This window comes from Neofelis nebulosa, chromosome 12 (genome assembly GCF_028018385.1).
Source record: "Neofelis nebulosa isolate mNeoNeb1 chromosome 12, mNeoNeb1.pri, whole genome shotgun sequence".
Taxonomy (NCBI): Eukaryota; Metazoa; Chordata; class Mammalia; order Carnivora; family Felidae; genus Neofelis; species Neofelis nebulosa.
Genome location: NC_080793.1, coordinates 18,709,849 through 18,733,839, shown reverse-complemented (window position 1 = coordinate 18,733,839; position 23,991 = coordinate 18,709,849). Strand labels below are relative to the sequence as shown.

The following is a 23,991-nucleotide window of genomic DNA, read 5'->3' as shown; positions in this document are numbered from 1 at the left end:
GGACCGGGGTCGGGGAGGTGCCTGGTTTCAGGAGTGAGTCTTCATTTCTTGCTTGCCTCCTGACTTGAAGCCCAGGAACAAGAACGGCTTTGTGGTTTGGGGCTGCTTCCACTGGTTCTCCGCGGAGAGCAGCCTCAGGCCTGCCAACCCACCCCACGGCCCCTCTAGGAAGATTCCTTTGTCTTTGGTCCAAGCCTGACCCACTCACATCTCGTGGTCAGTCTCCACGTCCTCTTTCCCTGCTCTCAGACTCAGGACCAGACTCCTTCCTTCCAGCCCTGTTATCCATTCAGGTTCCCTTAAGACCCCTCTCCATTCTCATTTTTCCTTTTCTTTCTTTCTTCTTTTCTTTCTCTCTCTCTCTATTTTTTAATTGCTTCTGTTTTAAGTGGGGGCACTGGTGTTTAGCCAGCACGGCCTTTGCTGTGTAATTTAGTTTCATGTTCTGTACCCAAGAAACATGTAAAAAATGTAAACAGCGTTCTCTCTCCGGGGCTGCAGTGCACTTAGGAAGCAATAGCCAGTCAAGCTTGCTGAGCCCGCTGCTCTGGCGGTATTGAATTCTGTCCCCAAAACCACATGTGCTCATTTCTCTATGTCTGAAAGTAAACTTTCTCAAGCCAGGCCCAAAGGATGGGGTTCCAAGGGGAGTTGAGGTTTGGCCATGCACAGGCTTTTGTTTTTGTTTGTGTGTGTGTGTGTTTGTTTGTGTTTGTTTTTCAAGCCCCCTATTCCCACCCCCTCCCACCAAGTAGCCTGGATGTGTTAGCTACAGACCCAGACCAAAAAGGGCTTTCCGCTCTCTCTTCCACCCCAGCCGTGGGTTTCTTAAAACTCCCCTCATTTTTCAGCCAGATCCAAGTCCCAGGAGGTCCTGGATACATTTGTGCATGTTCAGTTTTCCAGGGAGGGATGGGCTCCATCAGGCATATGAGAGGTGCCCCTGCTGAGCAGTAAGCTTCCATGCGAGGGCGGTCCCACAGAGACTTCCTGGGCTTCTGCCCACCGTGGACCCATATGTGCAGCTGGTGGAGGGACATGCTTGGCTGGTGTCTGCATTTCTCTCCATACTGGGATGTAGCACAGTTTGGGGAGAGATCTGGTCTGCTGGCACAATGCTGCTTTCAGGAATGTGGACGCTGCCTGAGATGCCCAGCCCAGGTCTGCAGTGCTGTGTGGGAACAAGGTTCTCTCCGTGGAGAACCAGGGAAAGGGTATCAATTCAGTGCAGTGCGAGGAAGCAGAGAGACTGGGATGCATTGGAGGAACTGTGGGCATGAGCCTTATGTCAGAGAAGGCAGAGCTGTTAGGAGCCCAGTTTCCAGAGCAACTTTCCAGTAGACCTTCCAGTGTTCTATGTCTGCACTGCTCGCGAAACCAAGGAACCGTTCGTTTTAATTAATTTCAATTTAAATAGCCACATGGAGATAGTGGGCTTCTGATTGGACAGAGCTGATCTGGAGCATATTACATCCCGGAGCTGCCACTTACAGTCAGGTCTCAGACGAGTTACTCGGCCTTGTCATCTGTAAAATGGAGAAGGCCAGTGGTAATGATGAGGATTCCACAAAAGAGCACACACATGGAGCCCTTGGGGCAGTGCTTGACGTATGGTAACTGCTACCTAAATTCATTCAGCTCAGTCATCACATTTAAATCCTCATAACCAAGCTGTGTAGTAGGAACTGTGTTCCCATTTCATAGATGCAGAAGCAGAGGTTAACAGAGGGACCTCTGTTCCATGTGGTGGAAAAAGGAGTCAATCCAATTCTTTGAGGGTCTGTACCAACTGTCCCAATAAATTTTTTTTTATTTCGTTTGAGAGATAGAGAGCAAGTGGGGGAGGGGCAGAGAATGAGGGAGAGAGAGAATCCCAAGCAGGCTCCACACTGCCAGCACGGAGCCTGATGCAGGGCTTAAACTCACGAACCATGAGATCACAACCTGAGCCGAAATCAACAGTTGGACGCTTAACCGACTGAGCCACCCAGGCGCCCCATTTCCCAATAAATTAAACACACACACACACACACACACACACACACACACACACACACATACACACACACACACACACACACACACACAGTATTTCTCTCTATTCCAGAGTGAGATATGACTTGTTAATCTTTTTGTGAAACAATGTCTTAAATCTTTTAAGTGTGCATATATCCTCACTGGAGGAGTTTTGCCCTTGGGGTACAGTTTCCAGAATTCACAATAAATATTGGTCTCCATGATCTCTCACCTGCCAAGCTTTCTGTATTGTTCCCTGTGGTCTCTAAAATCCAAAGGCCAGACCAGGCAGGGTCTAGCATGACTTTTGCCAGCCCTTCCACACAGCTCCCTGGCTGACAGGTGCACTCCCGGCAGAATGGGCGACCTGCAATCCCCAGACGGGTCTTGGAGTTTCCATTTCTCCTGCCTGCAAGATCCATCATGTGCCTGTCCACCTCTTGGAGGCTTAGCTATCTATCCTTCAAGGTCTAGCTGAAATGGCATCTCTTCCATATGGTCACCCACCCAGGTGCAGCCTTCATTCTTCTGGAACCATCCAACGACCCGGAGCACAAGCTGCCTTGTAGTTTGCATTTCCTGTGTCCACAGCTTTTCATAGCAAATGCCCTGTGAGTGGCTAAGGGTTTGGGCTCTGTCATATAATGTGTAGGTATTTCCAGTGCCTACCACAGGGTTTGCTGCCCGGAGAGTACTCCTAGGGTGCTGATGGGTTCACTACTGAAAAATGCTGTTGGAAAGAGTGTCTGCTGAGTGATGTCTCCTTTAGATTGGCTTAAATGTACAAAGCAGCATATGTAAGTGGTTCCCTTGTGTGGCCAGGATACAGTCCCCTGATAAATGCAATAGGGACCAGAGTAAGCAGGGCTTTCTTAAGTCTCCTGCTTTGTCTCCTCCTCTGCAGATGGGGCACATGCTACCATGTGAGTAGGGGGAAGGGGCTTTGAAAGCCCACCCTGGACCCCGCCTGAACTTCTCTCTGCTGCTCTGGGCCTCCACGACCCCCCTCTTCGCCCCCATTCCTCCAGAATGTTAGCCACAGAAGCACAGGGGTTTACATTGTTGTTTCCAAGATGAAAAAGAAGGCCTGACACATAGTAGGCATGTGGTAAATATTAATGACTAAACCTGTACTTTGTTTTGTTAACAGCTTTGTGCAGAAAGTAGAAAACAGCTTCTGGAAGCTGGGCCATGGTAAAGGCCCTGTTGCCCCTTACTATTCTGGGAGAGATTAGGGTCTCAGTGAGGTCCCTGTGACTAGATTCCTACAGTGGTTGATGGAGACATAAGGCACTGTCTTCTATCTTCTAGAGGTCTCCCAGTGAGAGGCCCAGCCAAGGAGAGTATGAAAGAGGAAGAGCTAGAAAGGTGGGAGGAAGGACAGGTGGAGAGAGGCGGGAGAGGGAGAGAGGAGGTGGGGAAGATTAAGGGAGGGAGGAAAAGCAGTGCTTAAACAATAATAAATGACAGTAAAGGGGTAACATGATGGCAATGACAGTATTTGACCACAGTGACAGGAACCGTATGGATAGCAGGCTAGCAGGGTGTTTTCTCCAGGGGCTCTACCCAGAGTCCCTCGCTGTTCTAGCACATTTACACCTGCCCCACCCTGCCCCCGTGAGGCGGCCCCTAACTCACTGGTTTACAGGGGAGTAAATTGAGACTCCCAGAGTAACTTATCCGAGGTTCTGCAGCTGGCCCAGGGATGGGGCAGGGAAAACTAGAATTGGAACCCAAGCCTGTCTTCCTCTACAGCCAAGAGGAAAGAGGTAGGTGGGGATGAGGTAGAGAAATGTTAATTCTGTTCCTAGCATGTAGGGCAGTGTCTGAACACTTGCATATGTAAGAGTATTTCTCAGCCTGGTCACAGCCCTCCTGAGGAGGAAGCAGCATCTCTTTGCAGCAGAGAAGTTTAGCCCTCCCCAAAGGGTTCAAGCTCATGCTGTCAGGAAATGGCAGAAGCTGAGATTCCAGCCCACATTCTCTTGACATTAAGATGTGTGTGACTTCCGCCGCTCAGTGGAAGGTGCAGGGAAGTGGCAGGTGTAGGCATGGTCAGAGAGTTCACACTGTGGGTTCCAGATCCTGCTGCTGTTGTTGGCCAGGGAGCACATCTCAGAACAGCTGCTTCAACACCCTGCTTCTGTGCAGATGTGTGCTGCCTTGGCCAAGGGCGCCACTGGGGGAAAGCATCACTCTGGACAGTCTCTGTCCCTCAGAGGAATGTGCTCATGGGGTGGTGAACACGTAAGTCAGCAGTGTCCATTGGGCATTTGGCGGGCCAAGTCCCCAGTTTGTATGTCACAATCACCAGCGCTACCTCTGATATCTGGAGAGGGAGGATCAGAGAGCAATGTCGCCTTTGTCCTTAAGAATGAGAGCCCATGTGTTTGCTCGAAGGTCAGCAGGACACTGCTAAAAGCATGACAATCCCTGGCCTCTTGTTCCTAGCATAAGTCAGTGCCCTGCATCCTTCGGGGCCCCTTTCTAGGAGAAATCAAGCTCAAGGCAGCCTGGGCAAGCACACTGCCTACTCTTCAAAAGCAAAGAGAAAGGAGCCAATCATTCTGTGGTTTCTGGCCCCTGCTCACCAAGGTTTCAGGAAGGGACCAGGGAACCCTGAGGGCTACAGCGAGTACCCATGGACGGTGCACTCTGTGGGGCCATCTTGGCATCAAGTGGGGTTCTCTGCAGGTCATGTGACTCGGGCTTCATCATGGACATAACTTGGAACATACAGATCTTAATTAGGAAAGCTGGAGAAGAGGAGGAATGGACGGGGAGTGCAGAAGAAAAACAGAAAAGAACCTGGAAACTCCTACTTTTATGAACTTGAGAAAGGCTTGTTCTTTCAGTACACAGATGTTTTTAAGTGAAAAATCACTCCTCTGACCTTTCTTGAATAGGCCAGTGTGGTCAAGACTGCCATTAACCACTGTTCAACTATTCCTAACCAAGGGTTTTGGTGACCAGGCACTGAGCTTGGATGTGGTCAGCGCTTTCCTGGTTAACCCATGAACATCTCAGGGCTCCCAGGGAAGGGCTAAGAAAAGGTCTACGAGATGCCTGTGACACACTGCTTTGGTTTGAGTGGCTCTGAGCTGAATGGTGGAGACTTCCGTGTTTTAGGACTTTGCTCCAGAGTTGGCTGCGTTTTCTAATTCCACTCTAGACCCAGTAGAGAGGGCATTTTAAGGTGGAAGCTAACCAGATTTCTGTTCTCCATCTTCGGTGTCTGATTGTCCACAGGTGGTTTTGGGATGCTGGACTTAGAGCAGACGGCATTCCCTGGCCCTGTTCTAGAGGCCCCGTATCTCAGTATTCTGGGCTAGGACTGGGAGTGTTTCAGTGCTCAGTGGAATTCTCTAGAATGGGCAGTACCTCTGGGCTCTGAAATAAAGATGGGGATGCTTCAGGATTCATATCTGGAGTTAGCAGTGCCTCGGGATTTTCACCTTATGCCGGCAGTATCTCTGCGTTCCAGTCTAGCACTTGGGTTGAAGCTAACGGTTCCCTGTTGATCTGATCCACAGTCTACGCCGCTTTTATGTATCCTTATCTAGAATTCATGACGTTGTATGAATTGCTTTAGGTACAAATGCTTTTAAAAAAGAGAGATTTGAAAACACCAAAGGACAGCAATGTGTTTTTTTTTAAAGCAGTATGCTCAGAACTGTGTTTGCAGCAGGATCCATATCTCTAACTTTGTCCTTCATGCCTCTGCTGTGTCATCATCTGGGAAACTGGGTTTGTCATGGCTTAGCCGTGGCCCCACTTTTCCCCTTCTGTCGCCTCTTCTTCTCCAGCCTCTACTCTTCAGAGCCCACATGACGTTAAAATTTTGCTTTTCAGACCTGGTGCTCAGGCACAGATTGCCGAGGCAACTTTTTCTTCCATGCCTCTCCCTCAACCTGTGCATACCTCAAACACAGAACCAACCACGCTGTTCTCTGAGTATTTTCCTGTAGAATCGTTTACCTTGACCCTCCCGCATGGGTCTGGGAGCTGTTTGCAAGAAGGATCTTACCTTTATTGCTTTTTCCTCTGGGATCCATTTTCACCAAGTAGACCATGGGGAATAAGGAACCTGCACATATGTAAGTGCTATGTAAATGAATGAATGAATGAATGAGAGACATAACAAAAAAAATTGTACGTTTGGCTGGAAAAAAATCTTGAGTCTACCCAAAGAAAACTGAGATCTCTGGGAGCCCCCAAACTCCTACCTCTCACCCCTTAAAAATCTCAAGAAGGTCCCACAACCCGCTCTCCCAACCCTGTCAGCATCTTACTGTTGGAGGAGGCCCATGTGCCATGAAGTCACCCACGGACCATCTGGCTGGGGATCCCGTGTTCCTCCTCTGCGACGGGAGATTACGTAAGCTGGACAGCAGCCTCCAGATGTGAGCAGTTTCTGCTCATTTTTTTCCCTCCCTTCTCGACAACAATAATAATAATTAAAACAAACATAGGCCTCATCCCCTACCCACACCCCTGAAATTACAAACAGGTGGGCCCAGATGCCCTTCCCCTCCAAAGGCCTCTTGGTCCTTAAGCCCAGCCACTGACCCTCAGAAAGGCCTGCCCTGCACTGAGCCGGACAGCCAGGCCAGCTGCCCTGGGGCTTGGGCCACAGGCCTCAGAAAGGGGACGTGGCCATGTCATGAGAAGTCCCTGTGCTGGGCTTTTTCTCTCCCCGGCTCCCACCCCCAAAGCCTTGGCCTCCAAGTTAAATGGATGTATTTTGGAAGACTAGGTGGCTTAAGAGATTAGTAATGAGATCCCAAGTCTTTCACTGCTGGGTCAGGAGTTCAGAGGCGGGCCCGGGTGACTGGTGAATGGCATAATTACGGAGCCGGGAGCAGGCCTATGGAGGGCCCCGTGTGAAATGAGCCCAGCCAGGGCTTTAAAGGGAGGTGCTGTCAGCAGCACAAAAGCCGACCGCCACATCCGACACTAATCACTCTCCCTTGTTAGAGGATTTACTAGCTGGAGAAGCCCGAGCCCCTGCCCGGTGCCTCCTCAAAACAGGCGTCTGGGTTGGGCACAGCCCCACGCCTGGCCCTCCTGTATGTCAGGTGGGGAGATGCCGTTGACCTCTTGGGGTTGCACTATGAGAAGTCACACTTCATACTATAGGAACTGGTGACCAGTGCCGTTTTTTTTCAGAGCTGCCACTGCTGTGCTGATATTTTCTCCCTCACCCTTGGCCTTAGTTTACCCATCTGAAAATGGGTACGTGTGAATCTCCCTTCCACTGTGAGACAGACTGGAGCTAACGGAGGTGGAAGCAGCTGGGGCATCGTCATCACCGCCTTGGGATCACCGTTCACACACTGTGGCCCTCAGTGTCCTCACTTATATCATAGGACAGAGACTTGGAGTAACATGGGCAGGCAGGCGCCAGACCCGGAGCTCACCAGCCGTGACAGGTGTGGCTTCGGCAGGCTCTGTATCTGTAGAGTAAGTGGGGGTGGTGACACCGGCCTCCCAAGAATGTGAGGAGATGCCCTCGAAGCACAGGTGCTGGTTTAAACTTGGCCTTGCCACCTCTTCTGGATGCTGTTTCTCAGGTCTCCTGAGTAAACTTTTCCCTTAGAAGAAGGTTGGGACATCCAATTTCTGTCCCCAAGAGCCATAGAATTGACCGTGAACCATTTCTACTGTAACAAAGGTAAGTTTCTCCACCTGTAAAAGTGTTCAGGTGCTCCAGAACAGGGATGCCTTCCATGAGTTTCTTTGCTCTGTTCCCCTCGTAAGCCTGGCTTCTTCTCCATGGTCATTTTGATCAGGCCCAGAATTTGTATCCCAAACTCCAGGATTCTAGACGCTTGGGGGAGGTGCAGCAGAGGATATTAGATCCCTGAGGAGGGTGAAATACCTAATGTGTTAGGAATAGACCTCTGGGGCACTGAGGTGCTAATCACCCCAGAGCTGAGCCCCAAGGCTGGAGGGCATCAAACGCCAAATTATCTTATCTGGAAGTGTCTCCTGGGTGGAGGCCCCGAGGTCTGCTGCTATTTCCAGAGCTCTGGGTGGGAGGAAGGAGGCATCTCTCCATTCTGCACACCCGCCTTGTACGCAGGAAATGCTTCTTTGCTTGATTATCTGTCCATGCCAAATAATAAATCTCGAAATTGAAAGAAAGGCAGTTCACTCCCTCCCTCCCCTCTATCTCTTTAAGGCAGGCATCAAAGAGGGAAGCTGCTCTGGGGCCTGGGGAAAGTGATAATTGTTTCTAATGGTTGGTAAAGGAAAGCCTGGCTTTCTTCCTTTCTCTCTTTCTCTCTCTCTGCCTGCCTGTCTGTCTGTCTGTCTCTGCCTGTCTCTGTCTGTCTCTATTTCTGTCTCTTTTTTTTTTCAGTGTATTAAATGTATAAAAAGGAGGTCCAGAGGAGGGGATTGAAGGTGTGTGTGTGTGTGTGTGTGTGCGCATGTGCGTGTTTGTGTGTGCTAACCCTTAGTTGCCCATAAAGTTCTCTGTTCAGGACAGTGGGGGGGAGTCAGTTTGGAATAAGGGGCATAGGGAGGAGGTCAGGATGGATGTAGAAGTGAGAAGAATCCAGGGGGGGTGTGGGTGGAGAACTACAGTGCTGTGCAGCCAGTGGAAGTGGCCCTGAACCTCCAATCTGGACGTTTGGCTTTCCAGTGTCCATATATGCATTAATTCTGATAAGGCACGTGAAACACCTGTTAGCATACCTGATACAGGTTTTCTCCACTACCCGAAAGCAGGGTGCTCGCGTGATGCCTTCCGTAAGCCAAAATGGCATAAGGCAGAGAAGTAATTGCCATTCATTTATATGAAAAAAAAAAAACATTTGAGTGTTCCCAGACCCCCAAAATAATCTCTCTTAGGCTTTCCTGATACCTTAGGACACATCTTGCTAATGGATGCACAAAATACATGGAGATAAAGCGCAGATGCTCAGCGGTACAGGTCAGAGCTCTGGTGGCTGAGGCTGAGATGCCCAGTGTAATGGGTGGGGCGGCTCTTGCTGCTTGGGGTCTGCACTGCCTCTGTAAGACTCGCTGCGAAACCAACACGAATGCTGTTTTTGCTTTCCACCTTTTTTTTTTTTTTTTGTACAAACAAAAATCCTCTTTGGGTTTCTTTTAGGTGACGAAAACAGGTACTAATTCAGGCCTTTCGTGAAAGCAAAGTGGTGCAGTGGACTTTTGGAAAAGCAGGGGATATACTTGTATGTAGTGAAGGATCAATAACATCGTTACGGTTGGCAGTTGATTTTTTGAGGCAACTAGTCTTTGCTTAGGGCTTAGTTTAGGCCTTTCACTGCTCTTCATGCTGAAGATGTAGTAAGCAAGTGCCCATTCTTGCCCTCAGTGAGCGAACAACCAAGTTCAAAGATTGCAAACAGGTTCGCCTCCCAGGCCAATCCCAACCAGTTGTGAGCAGCTTGCCATAGTGTTTTTTGTGAAGGTGCATTCTGAGGTCTACACTCAGGGGAAGAGCAGGCACCCTTCAATTAATGGTGTCTGTCTAGAGCAAGGGGTTGGGGAGCAGCAGCACTGATGCCACACGTTTGCCTCAACTGGTCTAGCAGTGTCAAGGGCCATCGCACTCCTTGTTAGCCTGTTTCTCATCTGGGAAGTAGAGGTAATATTCATTCCTTTCTCATAGGGTGGTTTTAAGGATTAAATGAAACCACAGAATCAAACAGGCTCTGCTGTACATGAGAGAACGTGCCCCCAATACCATTTATTATTGTTATCAGCATATTTGTTACACATCGACTGCCTGTGAGCCTGGGTGGTGGATAGATCCGACCTTTTGGTGCCCAAAAATGAATCTTAGGCCTCCTAGGACCTTCCCTGCACCACATGGTTATTACCATCTCCACACACGGGGCTTCTGGATCAAATACGTCACCCCTGAACCACGTGTATAACCTTGGAAAAGCCAAGAACTGAGATTCAGTATAGGAGGTATTCACTGAGCTGTGCTCAGTGCCCTGCATTAGACACCAGTGGAGAGGAGAGCTAAATCAGGCACGAACGCTGTCCTCTGGACTCAAGAATGGAGATAGGTGGCCACACAAGAAACCATGAAAGGTATGACCAGAAGCTATTGGAGAAGTCTCTACCCGTGGGGTAAGAAGGATGTGAACCTTGAGTAAGACCACTTGGCTTTGACTCCTAAGCTGTGGGGAAGTGCCCAATGCCTTCCAAACCTTGGAGTCCTTATCTCTAAAATGGGGAGAAAAATGCTTATTCCTCACAGTTATGATGCAGGCCAGGCGAGATGATGCCTAGGCAGCTCCCGTACTGTAGACTGTAAGAGTCGGTGCCCTGTCCCTCCTCAACGGGGACCCTGAGGAGGGAGCAGTATGGGCTGTAAGGGAGAGCCATGCCAGCTTTACAGAGATGGCTTTATTGCACCTGGCCCACTTGGTGTCGTGGTCCCATGGCACGACTTGTGGCCTCCCCACCGGCTTGCTCTCCTACAATTTTCATATCAAGGAACCCAGCCCCTCTTACAGCCTTGCAGTTCTTGGGGAAATAACTTGGCATTGGATCTGCAAGCCTGAGGTTAAAATGTGGCCTAAGTAGAAATATTTGGAAACAGTGCCTGGTGTGTGTGTGTGTGTGTGTGTGTGTGTGTGTGTGCATGCGCGTGCGTGCATGCACTTGTGCATTTATGTGTATTGTTAGTGTCAGCATGCACCCCATGCTCCCCCTCCCTATTTCTTTTCCTCTCTTTTTCTATGAGACCCATTCCCGGGTCCCTTTGGGTTGAAAGAGGAAATTGGAGAGGACGGGCCAGAGATTTGAAGAGCACTTCCTCCCTCCTGTGATTGACAAAAGGGCATGTAAATCTGTAAAAGCGAAATTCAATAGAAACCTCATGGCATCTCCCCTGTGTGGGAAAATACCAGAACTCCTGCTCCCCCTGTTCTCCCTCTGTCTCCCTGCCTTTGTGTACGACGTGTGTGGGTGGAAGATAAACTGGATTTAAAAAACCCTTTGAAAGCAAGACATCGTTAACTCCTCTAATTGAAAGCAGTCTTCGGCAAAGGAGGGGCTTGGAGGCGGGTGCTGGATGGACTGGCTGGTAGTGCATGGAGTGGACAAGAGCCGCCAAGTCCCAGGGCCACAGAGGCTCTGTGTCTGTCAGGCTAGGCAACCCCAGTCACCACCAGACATGCTGGCCCATCCCAGAGGAGCTTACAGCCAGTGTCTCGCCTCTCCACTGGGCTCTGTTCCCCATCCCTCTGTGAGATGTGACAGCTGGAATCAGATCTCTGAGGACACCCCCAGTACAAACATCCAGTGATCTCAAAGCTTGGTGGGGGGCAGGGGGGAATAACCAGCTCTTTTGTAGCATGCATGAAAAGAAAAGAAAAAGAAAACAGAAAACACATTGCTGGAATGGCTGCAATAAATGTTTATGTTACCCCTCTGGTCGTCTTAGAAATGTGGCTGTGAAATTAGCCTTCTACCTCGGAGTACCAGAGACACGGGGTCTAGGAGTTGGCTCAGGGGCCGACAGAACAAGCCCACTTCATTACAGAGTCAACACTCATTCCAGCAACCTTCACTGGGAAGAGGCTGAGAGTGAAAAGCTGGCAGAATGTCAGAACTGAAAAGCCTTTTCAGGATTCATCTTACCCTGTCCTTCTGCACGTGGGAAGGATGGGTATCAGAGGAAGTAAGGAACTGGGTCACCTCGAGTAGGCAAGACTCTGGCCTGGCAACCCAGGGCTCTTGTGACCCTCATCACCTGCCTCAGGGCAGCTTTGGGCTGCTGAAGCAACTTCTATTCAGGAGAAATCCCAAGTCCATCCTCCACGACAGCCCTGAGAGATGGGCAGGTGTGCCCTTTACAACTTAGCATCTCCCATGAAGAGTGTCGGCCAAGTTTGTGCCTTAAAATTGAATCCTGGTTCCATTCACAAGGTGTGTGACCTCAGGCAAAGTACAGAGCCTCGATTCCTCATTTATAAAATGGGTATAATCATAGTACCTACCTCTCAGAGTTGTCATGAGGCCTGCACACTTTAGTACACACAGAATCCTTAACAAAACACCCAGCCTAGGACAGGCACTCAGTAGCTGTTCCCGCTGCTGCTGCTGCTGTTCCTGAGGCATTACTGTGTCCTAGTGCTGGGTGATCTGCTAAGATTTCTGTGAGCATGAATAAAGCGTGGTTCTCACCTTGGAAGTCTTCCGAGTTTAAAAGGAGAAGACTGGGCTCCAAACAACTATAATCCAACCTGACAAGCTCTGCAACCGAGGTATATATAAAGAACTATATGGACACAAGAGAGAGCAATTAATTCTGCCTGGCGGGGGGGTGAGCAAAGGCTTTCAGAGGAGGGGTGACATTTGAGACTGGCTTTGAAGTGTGTGTAGTATTTCACAAAATGGGCAGCTAGTGCCGTGGAGGGGGGTGGGGGTGCATGGAGAAGTCTGGGCACAAGCATCATGGCGGCAGAGTCCAGGGCATGGGAGAGAAAGAGTCACTCGGGGAGAAGGGAGCACCACTGAGCATGTGTGTGGTGGCCCACCTGCTGTGTGGGGAGGGGAGAAAGAGAGAAGCTGGCAGTGAAGGCGGTGACATGGCTGAAACCTGCTCCCCATGGCCTTTGCCAGCTGTGTCGAGGGAGCTCCGCATCCTGTGGTCCACGGGCAGCCATGGGGGTGATGATCAGCAGGGCAAGAGGATTAGTTCTTCCCTTCAGCAAGCTAACTATGGGGACCGTGGATAAGGGAGAGCATGTGGAGCAGCTGGAGGCAAAGAGAGTGGTAACTGGTGCCTTCTCCATCAGAGGAAGGGGAGGTTTTGACCAAGACAAACACCAGGTGTGGTGCTTTGTGATTGAGGACACAGGACACAGAATCTGAGGGATGAAAGTCTGACTTCTGGCGGTCCTACACAACTAGATATGATCTTGAAGGACTTATATTATACAGCTTCTGTGCCTCATTTCCTCATCAGATGAATGGGACAATGATTCCAACCTCACAGAGGATAACTGGTATTGCGGATTAAATGATATTGGGGCCATGAGATCCTTGGTGGATGTTATTACTGTGGGTGTCCTTAAGCTCCTCGGGTACCTAGGGGTCATTCAGTACAACAACCACATTTCACAGATGGGGAAACTGAGGGTGGGAGAGATGTCCAGCTAGTAAGTGACACAGCCAGAAGGGACCCAGGTCTCCTATTTCCCATGGGTGCTGTTTGATGTAAGTGCAGACAACTATGAAGGTGATGTGGAGTCTAAGTCATCATGTTCAAGATGAGAGGTCTCACTTAAGGCCAAGGGGGAAGGGGGTCTCATGCCCCTCAGTTCCTTCAGGTGTTAAGATGAGATTGGGGGACCGACATCTCACTAGGGATGGTTCTACGCAAAAGACTTGGGCTTGTGAGTCTGAGCCCCATGTTGGGGTGGACAGATTACTAAAATAAATAAACTTAAAATAAATGTAGGATTGAGAGGGTACCAAATGTAGGTGAGGAAAAACCATCCGTTCTGGAAGCCAGAAAACTCTGCATTTTCATAATAATTCTGCCACTTACTTACTATGTTATATTGTGCAAGACAACCTACTCCTTCCTTGACCACTGTGGGAGGAATAGTCTCAGTAGATAATTCTCCAATTCCTTTGAACTCTAGAAATCTGAATAAGACAGCTTATAGACGTTGCTCATTAGAGGAAGAAGGAGGGGGGAGTGTAGCCAGACATCTCCTCCTGGCTGTGGTAAAGAGCTGTCCAAAGGCAAATTGGGCATGCCTATAAATGAGAGTGAGTTCTCTGTCCCTGAAGTAATCAATAAGGTGCTAGGTAATCCCTTCTCCGACCCTGAGGATACTAAGGGAGAGGATACTAAGGGGCTTGTCAGCCCAACCACATCTGCTCTTTGCCTAGCACCATTAAAATGAATTTCTCTCCCCCTGACGTTCACTGGCTCATTTGTTTATTACTGTAGTCATTCATTCATTCATTCATTCATTCAATGAATATCAGCATTTTGGCCGGTCAAAATATTAGTGTGTCTCATTTTATTGTGATAAAAACAGTTAACAAGAGATCTACCTTCTTAACAAATTTTTGTGTGTACAATAACTAAGGTATTGTTGACTACAGGTACAGCAGATTTCTAGAACTTAGTCATCTGGAATACCTGAAACTTGATGTCTGCCGATTAGCAACTACCTTTTCCCCCTCCCCCAGCCCTTGGTAACCACTGTTCCACTCATTGGTTCTATGAGTTTGACTACTTTAGATACCTCATAGAAGGGGAATCATGCAGTATTTGCCCATTTGTGACTGCCTTCTTTCTCTTAACATGATCTTCTCAAGGTTCATCTGTACTGTCAGTAATGGTAGGGTTTCCTTCCCTTTTTAAAGGCTGAGTAATATTCCATTCTATGGATAGATCGTGTTTTGTTTATCCATTTACTGTTTGTTTCCACATCTTGGCGATTGTGGATAATGCTGCAGCGTACATGGGAGTGGGGAAGGTAGAAAGGTTCCTCTTCATCCGTCTAGGGAAACCTGAAGCCTAGAGGCTGCCCTTGTTTTTAGAGTCCCCTCACGGTGTTCTACAAGGTGGAGCGATACCAGCACGGTAGGGTAAAATGTTACTATGTTCGGCGGCACCCCCCACCCCCCCCACCCCGACAGCTCTGGGTAGGGTCATCAGAAGGCCTTGTGTGTGGTATGTGTGCCAGAGTGGATAATTTGAGGGAGAAGAACGACTGGCATGAGAGCTATAGAGTGGGATGCGGGGTGGGGGGTCAGTTGGGAGAGATGGGAAGGTCACTGGAGCTGAGCCAGGGACACTGGAAATGATGAGTGAGGAGGAACTAACTCAGTTCCTGGGGCAGCTCAGGGAGCTCGAGTCCCCATGCAGTGTGAGATGTAATTCTCCTGCTTGTTCCCCCATGAACATTCAGTAAAATCTACATTGCTCAGGAATGCGTCATGAAGTCGGACTTGCTTTTGTTGGGAGGTGCGAAGAAATGGGTGGATGAAAACAGAGCATCTCTATAAAAACAGTCTCCTTGGGATCACCCTTGTATCCCTAGTGACCACCCTTGTGGCCAAGGGCAAGGCTATTGTCTCACAGGGATGTGGAGCACAGTGTGCTGCACACTCTGAATAAGTGGGGGCCGAGTGAACAGAATTGACAAGGTCTATAAAAGCAGGAGGCTTGTGACTGTTTGCTTTACCTTTCCCCTGCAGCCTTCCCTCCCCTGCCCTTGCCTCCCCAGGAACATAGATGGTTTTAAGATCATTTGGGGCTTTGGGCAAAGGTTCAGCTGGATTTGTTTGTTCCTCCCTGATCCGCTTTGACTGTCCCTGGTCAGGATCGCAGCCAGCTTGAAACAAACACAAACTAAATAGGAAAACAGGAGAATAAAATAACAGCAGTGTGTACCTCTAAAGCCCTGTCTGGTGCTGATAGAGCTGATGAGATAAGAGGAAAATGTATTTAAGCAATAAGAGGGCTTTGTTCCTGTTGAAGACTTCCCTGACCGTGAATGTTTTAGATGCAGAGATACGTCCCCCCCCCCCCCACCCGCTGCCCCCAACTGTAGCACTCCAGAGATGTGCCCCACCACACTCTGCTGGGGACAGGAGGCTCAGAACACAAGGGGAAGGAATTCCAAAATGATACATGTCGAATTGCTGGCCTGGATTTCAAATGCCGTAGATAGTTTATGCAAAGTCTTGCACTGTTGTAAAATGTAACACAATCCACTGGCAGATCTGCCTAAGCTAGGTCCCAGTTGTTTTTGAGAAACATAAATAAACTTGAAGATGTCTTCCAGCCTGTTAAAGTGGCCGTTTTGCCCATAGTCTCCTTGGTATTAGGCTTCTAGAGATTTGAATAACAGAAGCCGATGAGATGGTTAATATTTGGCATACTCTCTCCTCTCCTTAAGATGTTTCCTGTGACATTTGGGAAAGCCATACTATATGCCCAGGACCCACTGGCTTCTTGGGGCGGGGGAGGGAAACTTTGGCAATAAACGAGTTTCAACACCCTTCCATGTTCTTAAAGCAGTAAAGATCTTTTCTTAAAGGAAACATGACAAGGCAGCTTGATACGTAAGACAGAGGCGTGGCGATGCTACAGGTAGAGCAGCAGAGGGGCAGAAAGGGGGCAGATCTCACATCCTGACCCCCAGGCTGGCGCCTCCAAGGAACCCTGTGAATCCACAAGTGACACCTTGAAAACCTGTGACTCAATCCAACATTCAAATGTGTAAGATAAACCAGGGTCTCCTTAATTGAGGCCAGTATGCCACCACACGTCACTCTCCGGGTGACTTCTCCACGATTCTCCAAACTTGATTAAGTGACTTATCTTCCTCTCTTTGGGGTTTCAGGAATGAATTGATGAAGATGTTAGCAGGAAGGGAAACTGGATGAAGGATACATTTGGACTCTGTGTGGCCTTTGCAACTTTTCTGTAGATATAAAATTCCTCCAACCCAAAAACTCATTTAAAAAAAAACCAAAGCATTGATGATTGCAATTGTAAATTGCAGACAGTCACACATCAAGTATTTTATCTTGACTTTGACTAGTGAATTTGATGTATGACTTTTCTAGTACCTGTTTAATTCTTCTGTACTCATCTATAGGAATCTCTGGGCAATATATGGTTTTGCCTTGTGTGATTTTTTTTTTTTAAGTTTATTTATTTTGAGAGAGACAGAGTGTGAGTGGGGGGGCGGGGCAGAAAGAGCGGGAAAGACAGAGAATCTCAGGCAGGCTCTGCGCTGGCAGCACAGAGCCCATGTGGGGCTCGAACTCAAGAAAACGGTGAGATCATGATCTGAGCCAAAACCCAGAGTGGGACGCTCAGCCATCTGAGCCACCCAGCTGTCCCTCGCTTTGTGTGATTTTTATAAATGACATCATATTGTACTTGTCCATTTACACTTTGTTCCTTTTTTTTAAGTTTATTTATTTATTTTGAGAGAGAGAAAGGGAGGGGCAGAGAGAGGAGACAGAGAATCCCAAGCAGGCTCTGCTCTGTCAGTGCAGAGCCCCACATGGGGCTTGAACCCACAAACTGTGAGATCATGCCCTGAGCCAAAACCAAAGGTCAGTCATTTAACTGACCAAGCCACGCAGCCACCCCCATTCCTTTCTTTTTATTTTAACTCAATATTATGCTTCTTGCAATCTCTCCATTGCTATCTTGAACTCAGGAGTAGGGCTTCCATTTTGAGTGGCCAGGACCCATACCACACCTGTTGTTGAATATTTCTAGTGTCATCCCTGTGTATGAATCTAATTCAGGCCTCTTAGTAGTCTTTTGCTGTATAAAAATATGTCACGTGAATATTTCTTGTTTGATGCATCACTTCCCCAACAGATAACATATAAACTGTTCCCAGTCTTTTCCTACTACAGATATTGCTGGGATAGATATCTTTGATCCTTATATATAGTTTTTCTTATTCCCTTCTTTTTTGTTGTACGTGTATTATTGTTTACTACGATCGATACTATCTTTTTTTTTTTCCCATAGCTTCTAAGAGCCTTAGCGTCTGCTAGGTTAGCCTTTTTTTGCAGATAAGTCCTCTGAGCCCTGCATGCATGGAATGACAGGCCCAAATCCACAGGGGAGTTTTGAGAGAGGAACCACATTAGAGGTCAGAGGAAAAACACAAATGTGGGATGGCCTTCTGCAAAAGGTCTGAGCCATCTCACGAACAAGTCTGTTGCCCCTACCCTTTTTCATCATAGAAGTCTTCTGTTTTCTACTTTACAGTTGTGTGTGCCTACATGATAACTATGTGCACATGTTGTCAACTGCGAGCCCCTCAGCATCTGTCTTGTCCTGGAGTGCTTGGCACGTAGCAGTTTCCCAATAAATATGACTAGAATAAATGAATGAACCAATGAATGAAATCATTTTGGAATGCACAAGTAACTCCTAAGTCTTAAGAATTCTACTTGTCTGTATTTGCTTCGTGTTTTTTTAACCACCATTTGTTACATATGTCATTGAGAATGTGGGGGGAATGGCCCCTGGAGGATAGGCTCATACTGTCATAGTCTTTTCTTTATTCTCAATACAGCTCTGAACACGATTTACAGATTTGTTCTAAGTTGGTCGGTTTGGTATTCAAGACTGTGAGATCCAACCCCTTGTCCTGCCTTTTCTGCCATTTTGCTCAAGCTCTAAGAACACCAGGCAACTTACCACAGCCTAAGCATTCTGGGTTTCTGCTTTCCTCCAAGCCTTTGTTCCTGCTCCCTGTATCTGCCATACCCTTCCCCTGTGTCTGTTCTTTAAGACCCAACTCAGATGTCAACTCCTGCAGGATTTGTCCCCATGAGAATGTCCTTGTTGCATCTCCTACCAAATGTGTTATCTGCTGTTTCCTTCACAGTGTTGAGATTCCCTGCTCTACATTAGGACGTGGGCTCCTGGAAAGGATGACCCCCGTCTGTGCATCCCCGTTTCTTCCTGTGGTGCTAAGAAAAAAATAGATGGATAGGAAACATGTATCAAATTGAACTTAATCCAACCTCTCAGACCCTTGAAAACATTTTTTTCTTTATCTTTTTGCAGGTGTGTCGAACCAAGGTGATAGATCTCAGTGAAGGCATTTCCCAGCATGCCTGGTACCCTTGTACCATCAGCTACCCATACTCCCAGCTGGCTCAGACCACTTTCTGGCTCCGGGTAAGCCAAAGCTTGAAGAGCCTTAGAATCTCCAGCAGTGACCAACCCCCCACCCCCAGGAAACACCAACTCCTGTGACCCTTTCTCAAGATGGTTTGTCTACTCACTGAGGGTGTTAATTATAAGGACAAGGAACAAAACACTTAGCAGTAGGATGCTTCCTGAAATAGAATCCCTTCATTGCTCATGGAGTGCCCCTAGTCATTCTTGTTTTGACAAAGATTTTGGATAAGTTTTCTATGCCTGGAACCTTCTGTTCATTGTTCAATGCCTTTTAAGATTGTCTTCTCCTCCTTGAAGTCTTAGCTGATCCCCATGGAGAGAAGTGACTGTTCTCTCCCTTCTGGTCCTGTACGTGTTTGGTCATCATTTGGATGGCACTTGTCACATGGTATTATATTGCTGTCTTTGGGGCCATCTTCCTGACTAGGGATTATGGTGACTTCTGGTTTGCACACTACTGACCTACTTTGAGCTCCATAGTCTGCAGAAAAGCAAGGGCTGTGTCTTACTTAGCTTTGTCTCAGAGGCTAGCATGGAGAAATAACAAATAATATACCTCTTTTCTGCTTTCAGTCTGTGCCACTTTGTTCCCATGATCTTATTGGAGCCTCCCAATCATCCTGTGATACAGTTATTTACTTGATACATCACTTAGAGGTGAGGGAATTAGGGCCCAGAGAGGCAGAGCTACCACTCACGGTCACACAGCTCAACAAGAGCAGAACCCGGATGGAACAGAGTTTCTGACCTCAGAGCCTGTGCTCTTCACTGTGAGGTTCTCTGCCTCACAATGAGTGTCCCAGTCCCTGAAATGGAAGATTCTCCTTGAAACCCCTGCCCCACGGCTGCTTCCCTACCATGTGCCTGAGCTCACGAGGGACCCTCCCATGTCTCCTGCATTTCAGGCATACTTTTCTCAGCCAATGGTTGCTGCTGCTGTCATTGTCCACCTGGTGACTGATGGGACATACTATGGGGACCAGAAGCAGGAGACCATCAGCGTCCAGCTGTTTGACACCAAAGACCAGAGCCACGATCTGGGTGAGCATGTTCTCAGTCATGTTGCCCTTGGTACCACATCTGCCCAGGGGTGGTCTGGGGGGCAGCTGAGAACTCATTCTTCCTTCCCCTTTCCTCTTCCTTGCTTCTCTGTTTGGCATTCTGGTTGCCCTCCAAATCAGGAGGCTTTTGTGTATCCAGAGAATCCTAGATCTAACAGATATGGGCATAAGGGGCCACTGCCAAAGTCTTCCCTTCAACAGCTCCCTTCGACGAGGCACCTTTAACCTTAGGCACCCCATGTGATCCTCAAGAGACCCTGGGAAGGAGACTGAACAAAGGCCATTCCTCCAGGTGTCAGTCCCTGAGACCCAGAGAGGGTCACATGGCAGCGACCAGGAAGAGTGGAGAAGCCAGGTGTTTGGAATTGTAGCCATGGCTCTTTACCCTGTAGCTGGAAGTGTCCCTTAGTGCCTGACAATGGCAGCCATGTCTCCAGCACAACCAGCCATGCTCCCTGTAGGAGCAGGAATAAGACAAGGTCAGTGTCAGGAGTGGGAAGGCAGAAGAGTCAGGTCCTACCTGCTGAGCAGCTGTGGGAGGACCGGGACCAGCACTGTCAAGTTGTCACATGCACACCCCTCTGCACACCCACGCATGCATGGTGCACAGGACACAGCCCCAGCTCCGGAGCTGACAGCCCAGGCTTGACTCCCGTCCCTCCGCTCACACAGCGCAAGAAGGTGAACGCTTTTCTTGACCTCCGAGCACCTCATCTGGCATCTTACTTTCCTCTTAGGCACAGTAGGGACCACGGTGCTACTTTATCATGACAGTGAAATCGCGAGATATTAAATGAGGTATTACTTAGGACTGTTGTGACTGTGCCCCACACAGGAGCTGGCACTGGGAACGTCCTCTTATCCCCTCCCACATTTCCAGTTTACCTCTGGGTAGCCTTGCCAGGTGTTTGGAATTCTAGGCTGGCCTAGAAGGTCGGGCTTCAAACCCCTGCCTGCACTGTTCCGCAGGGAGCTCATTTCAAAGACCCATATGAAACCAGCAGGCAAGGGGTCATTGCAAGGTCAAGCAGAAGCCAAGGGGGCAGGGAGAGTTTTTGTTTTGTTTTTATGTTTATTTATCTAGTTAGTTTTAGAGGCAAAGGGGGGACATATTAATAGGAAAGAGAAAGAAAACCCCTCTGGACTTATCCGGATGCCTGGGAAATTTCCCTAAGTGAGAAGCAAATATTTTCATAGCTGTCCTGGCATTGCTAAGGGCTCTGAGGAGTGGGGAAAGTCCAGTCCACAGAAGCTGCTTCATGTCTGAGGTTTGCACGTGTCCCTGTCCCTCCCTGTAGTGTCCCCTGTCCTCAGCATCCTGCTACCCACCCCCACCCCACCCCCCCCCCGTCCCCCGTGGAACGCTTGTCATTCTGAGTGACCACAGCAGGGGCCCTTCTGGATTGGGAGCTAAACATCCCAACAGAGCAGGCCTGCCGGGATGTGCCTAGAGTCATCCTTGATTTTAGAGGCAGAAACTGAGTTTGAGGAGATTGCTGGAGTCCCATCATTAGGATGTGATAGTCCCCTCAGAGGCAGGTTAAACCATGATTGGAACCAAGGTCCATTGGACACCAAAGCCAGTGTCTGCTTTTCCAACTCCATCCCACCCCATTGCCCCCTTCTCTCTTCTGGGTGTGCCCTTTCTCCCTGCCCCTCTCCCTTCCTTCTCAAAGCCTGGGGACCTGCTCCCTGTTCTAGAATGAACCGAGAGCTGAAGCAAGCTTGGGTTCAATGTAGACTTTACCCTGCTGGCTGCTCCATGTGCCCCTGGAAAACCACCTTCTGCCCTCGCTTCTCAGTCTTACCTCTGCTGAATCAGTGCAGAGGTCCCTACCTCACAGGGCTGCTCCCCGGTTCCTGGATTAAACATGAGAGCAGGCTTCTTACTCTGGAAAGAGCATGTTGCCGTGAATTATTTCCACCATCTTTATGGCGGATAGGGAAGGCAGCCTGAAAACTAGCAACTCAGACCATCCAGCCCTCATGCAGTGTGGGAGGGTGGTCAGGGCCAGCGATGCTAGTCTGAGAGGTGGCCATTGGGGGAGGGAGAGAGGCTGTGGGCGCTAGGTGACAAGAAAGCTTAGGGGGCAGGGAGGCAAAGGGATTGGAAAGATTTGGAACCAAGAGAAAAAGGCAGACAAAGAAACTTTCAATCAAACTCAAAATCCCCACTGGCCACCCAATGGTGCTTTTGTGCAGTGACATGAAAGGGTCTGGGGGCTTCGGGAAGGGCCCGTTGGGGAGGGCGTGACTGGCCTTGAGTAATGAGCCTGGCCCCTCGGCCCTCTGTCTCTCCTGACAGGCCTCCATGTCCTGAGCTGCAGGAACAATCCCCTGATTATCCCTGTGGTGCATGACCTCAGCCAGCCCTTCTACCACAGCCAGGCGGTACGTGTGAGCTTCAGTTCACCCCTGGTCGCCATCTCGGGGGTGGCCCTCCGCTCCTTCGACAACTTTGACCCCGTCACCCTGAGCAGCTGCCAGAGAGGGGAGACCTACAGCCCTGCCGAGCAGAGGTAAGGGACCCTGGGTCTGATCGCCCTGGGCCGTTTTGTAGCCAGAAGCAGATGGGCGCCTTCTGGAACTGCCTAGATGCGTGTGTTGCTATAAAAAGTCTGCGTGTTTCTCCCTTCTCCATCCTCTGGCCTCTGGCTGGCTCTGCCTGTGGGCCTGGGAGGCCTGTGTGTCTCCGGATTCCAGGGGTAAGGGAGGGAAGCAGGAATGGGCGGTGGAAAGACCCCCTAACCTGGCTCACAGGCCTGGCGCTGACAGTGGCCTGCTTGCATGGTACACATCGCGTTCCCTCTCTGGGCCTCAGCATTCGCATTTGAACAAAGAAAAGACAGGTGGATTAGCTCTCTTCCAGCTCTGAAATACTGGAATATTTAGGCGGATGGAGGGAGACTGCCGTTTGCTTCATCCCAGCTTACTGTGTGTTTCAGTGATGGGGAAATCTCTCCACCTTCCCCAACTAGCCCCTGAGTGGTCTAGTGGTCCGACGAGAAGAGAGCATGGTGTTTTCCTGGAAAGAATATGAGCTTTGGTGATCCTCTGACCTGGGCTTGAACATTCCCCTTCTTGCCTGTGTGCCCATGACAAGTCACTTCACTTTTCTGAGTCTTCCTTTCCTATTTTGGAATAAATGGAGGATGATATCTACCCCACCAGGTGGTCATGAAGGCTGAATGGTGCGCCGTAGATGAAAGTCCTCTTGTAGACCGTTAGGCACTGTGCAAGGCTGATGTATTAATACAGAATATTTATGGCCACTTTCTGATCTGACAGTGGGGCTTCTCTGCATGAAATTCTTCTAGCTGGAAGAAACCCTGGAGATCATCGGGTACATCTGGAGTGTCTCAAACGCCCGTGTTACCCTCTAGGATTCCAGGGCCCCGAAAGGGGAAGGGTGGGTCCAGGCTCACACAGCACCTCTCACATTTGTTTAATGAGATCCAGAAGGAGACAGAATGACAGGGGGAGTCCCAGTGGGCTCCCCCAGAGTGAGGCGCTATGAAAGGCAATCCAGTCCAGCCCTGTATACCTGGGAGCAAGGAGAGGAAAGGGGGGGGGGGTGGTGGTGGCCACTGCCTTTCCCACGCCCTTGCCACCACAGGGGACACAAAAGGTGGTTGCAAAACCCACATTGTTTTGCACCCACTGTCTCTAGCTTCTGTTGTGCAAAGTCTGTCGCAATCATTCGGAGGCAAAAGAGCTCCTTAAATATCACCCACTGTTATATTTCACACTAAAAGGGCTTTTTCATCCCTGGCTCTGTAGACTATAAAAATAAGTTAATTCTCAGAACCCAGGGAAACAATGTCGATGGGAAATGCAAATCCATTAGACCTTTTCTGCAATGCTTTCCCATCCTTAACCAGCCACCGGGACCATGGACAAGTTGACTGAGGCCAACAACTGGCTTCTTTGAATTCTTAATTAGCAGTTCCTGTGTCCGAAGTAAACAGTTACAAGTGTTTAACCTCAGAAACAAATCAATTGTTTAGTATCTGTTGAGTTCTTGGACTCGTGACTGAGAAGCACTGAGCGGGGACAAAGCGTTGCCCCATCTCTGACCGGTTGTACAACTGTGAGCCAGTCATACCATGTCTCTGGGCCTCAGTTTCCCCATCCATGGGATGATGGTGATGAATCGAATGTTCTCTGTGGTTCTTTCCAATTCAAACAGTCTGTAGTTCCCAAGAATGGGGAGGGGTGAGATGCAGG

The 23,991-nt window shown here is 49.1% G+C and overlaps 1 protein-coding gene across 2 annotated transcripts in view; it reads left to right on the top strand.

The window, feature by feature from the left end:
* The window catches only part of PAPPA (pappalysin 1), a 244,862-nt gene that overhangs the window by 151,970 nt on the left and 68,901 nt on the right, over nucleotides 1–23,991 (top strand). For both annotated transcript variants that reach the window (XR_009251453.1, XM_058694371.1), the window contains exons 11-13: nucleotides 18,587–18,700; nucleotides 19,609–19,744; nucleotides 22,070–22,283. Coding sequence is in view for 1 of the 2 variants with exons in the window: in XM_058694371.1 (XP_058550354.1) it covers nucleotides 18,587–18,700; nucleotides 19,609–19,744; nucleotides 22,070–22,283 (464 nt within the window). In the remaining variant the exon portion in view is untranslated. The remainder of the gene's footprint in view (nucleotides 1–18,586; nucleotides 18,701–19,608; nucleotides 19,745–22,069; nucleotides 22,284–23,991) is intronic.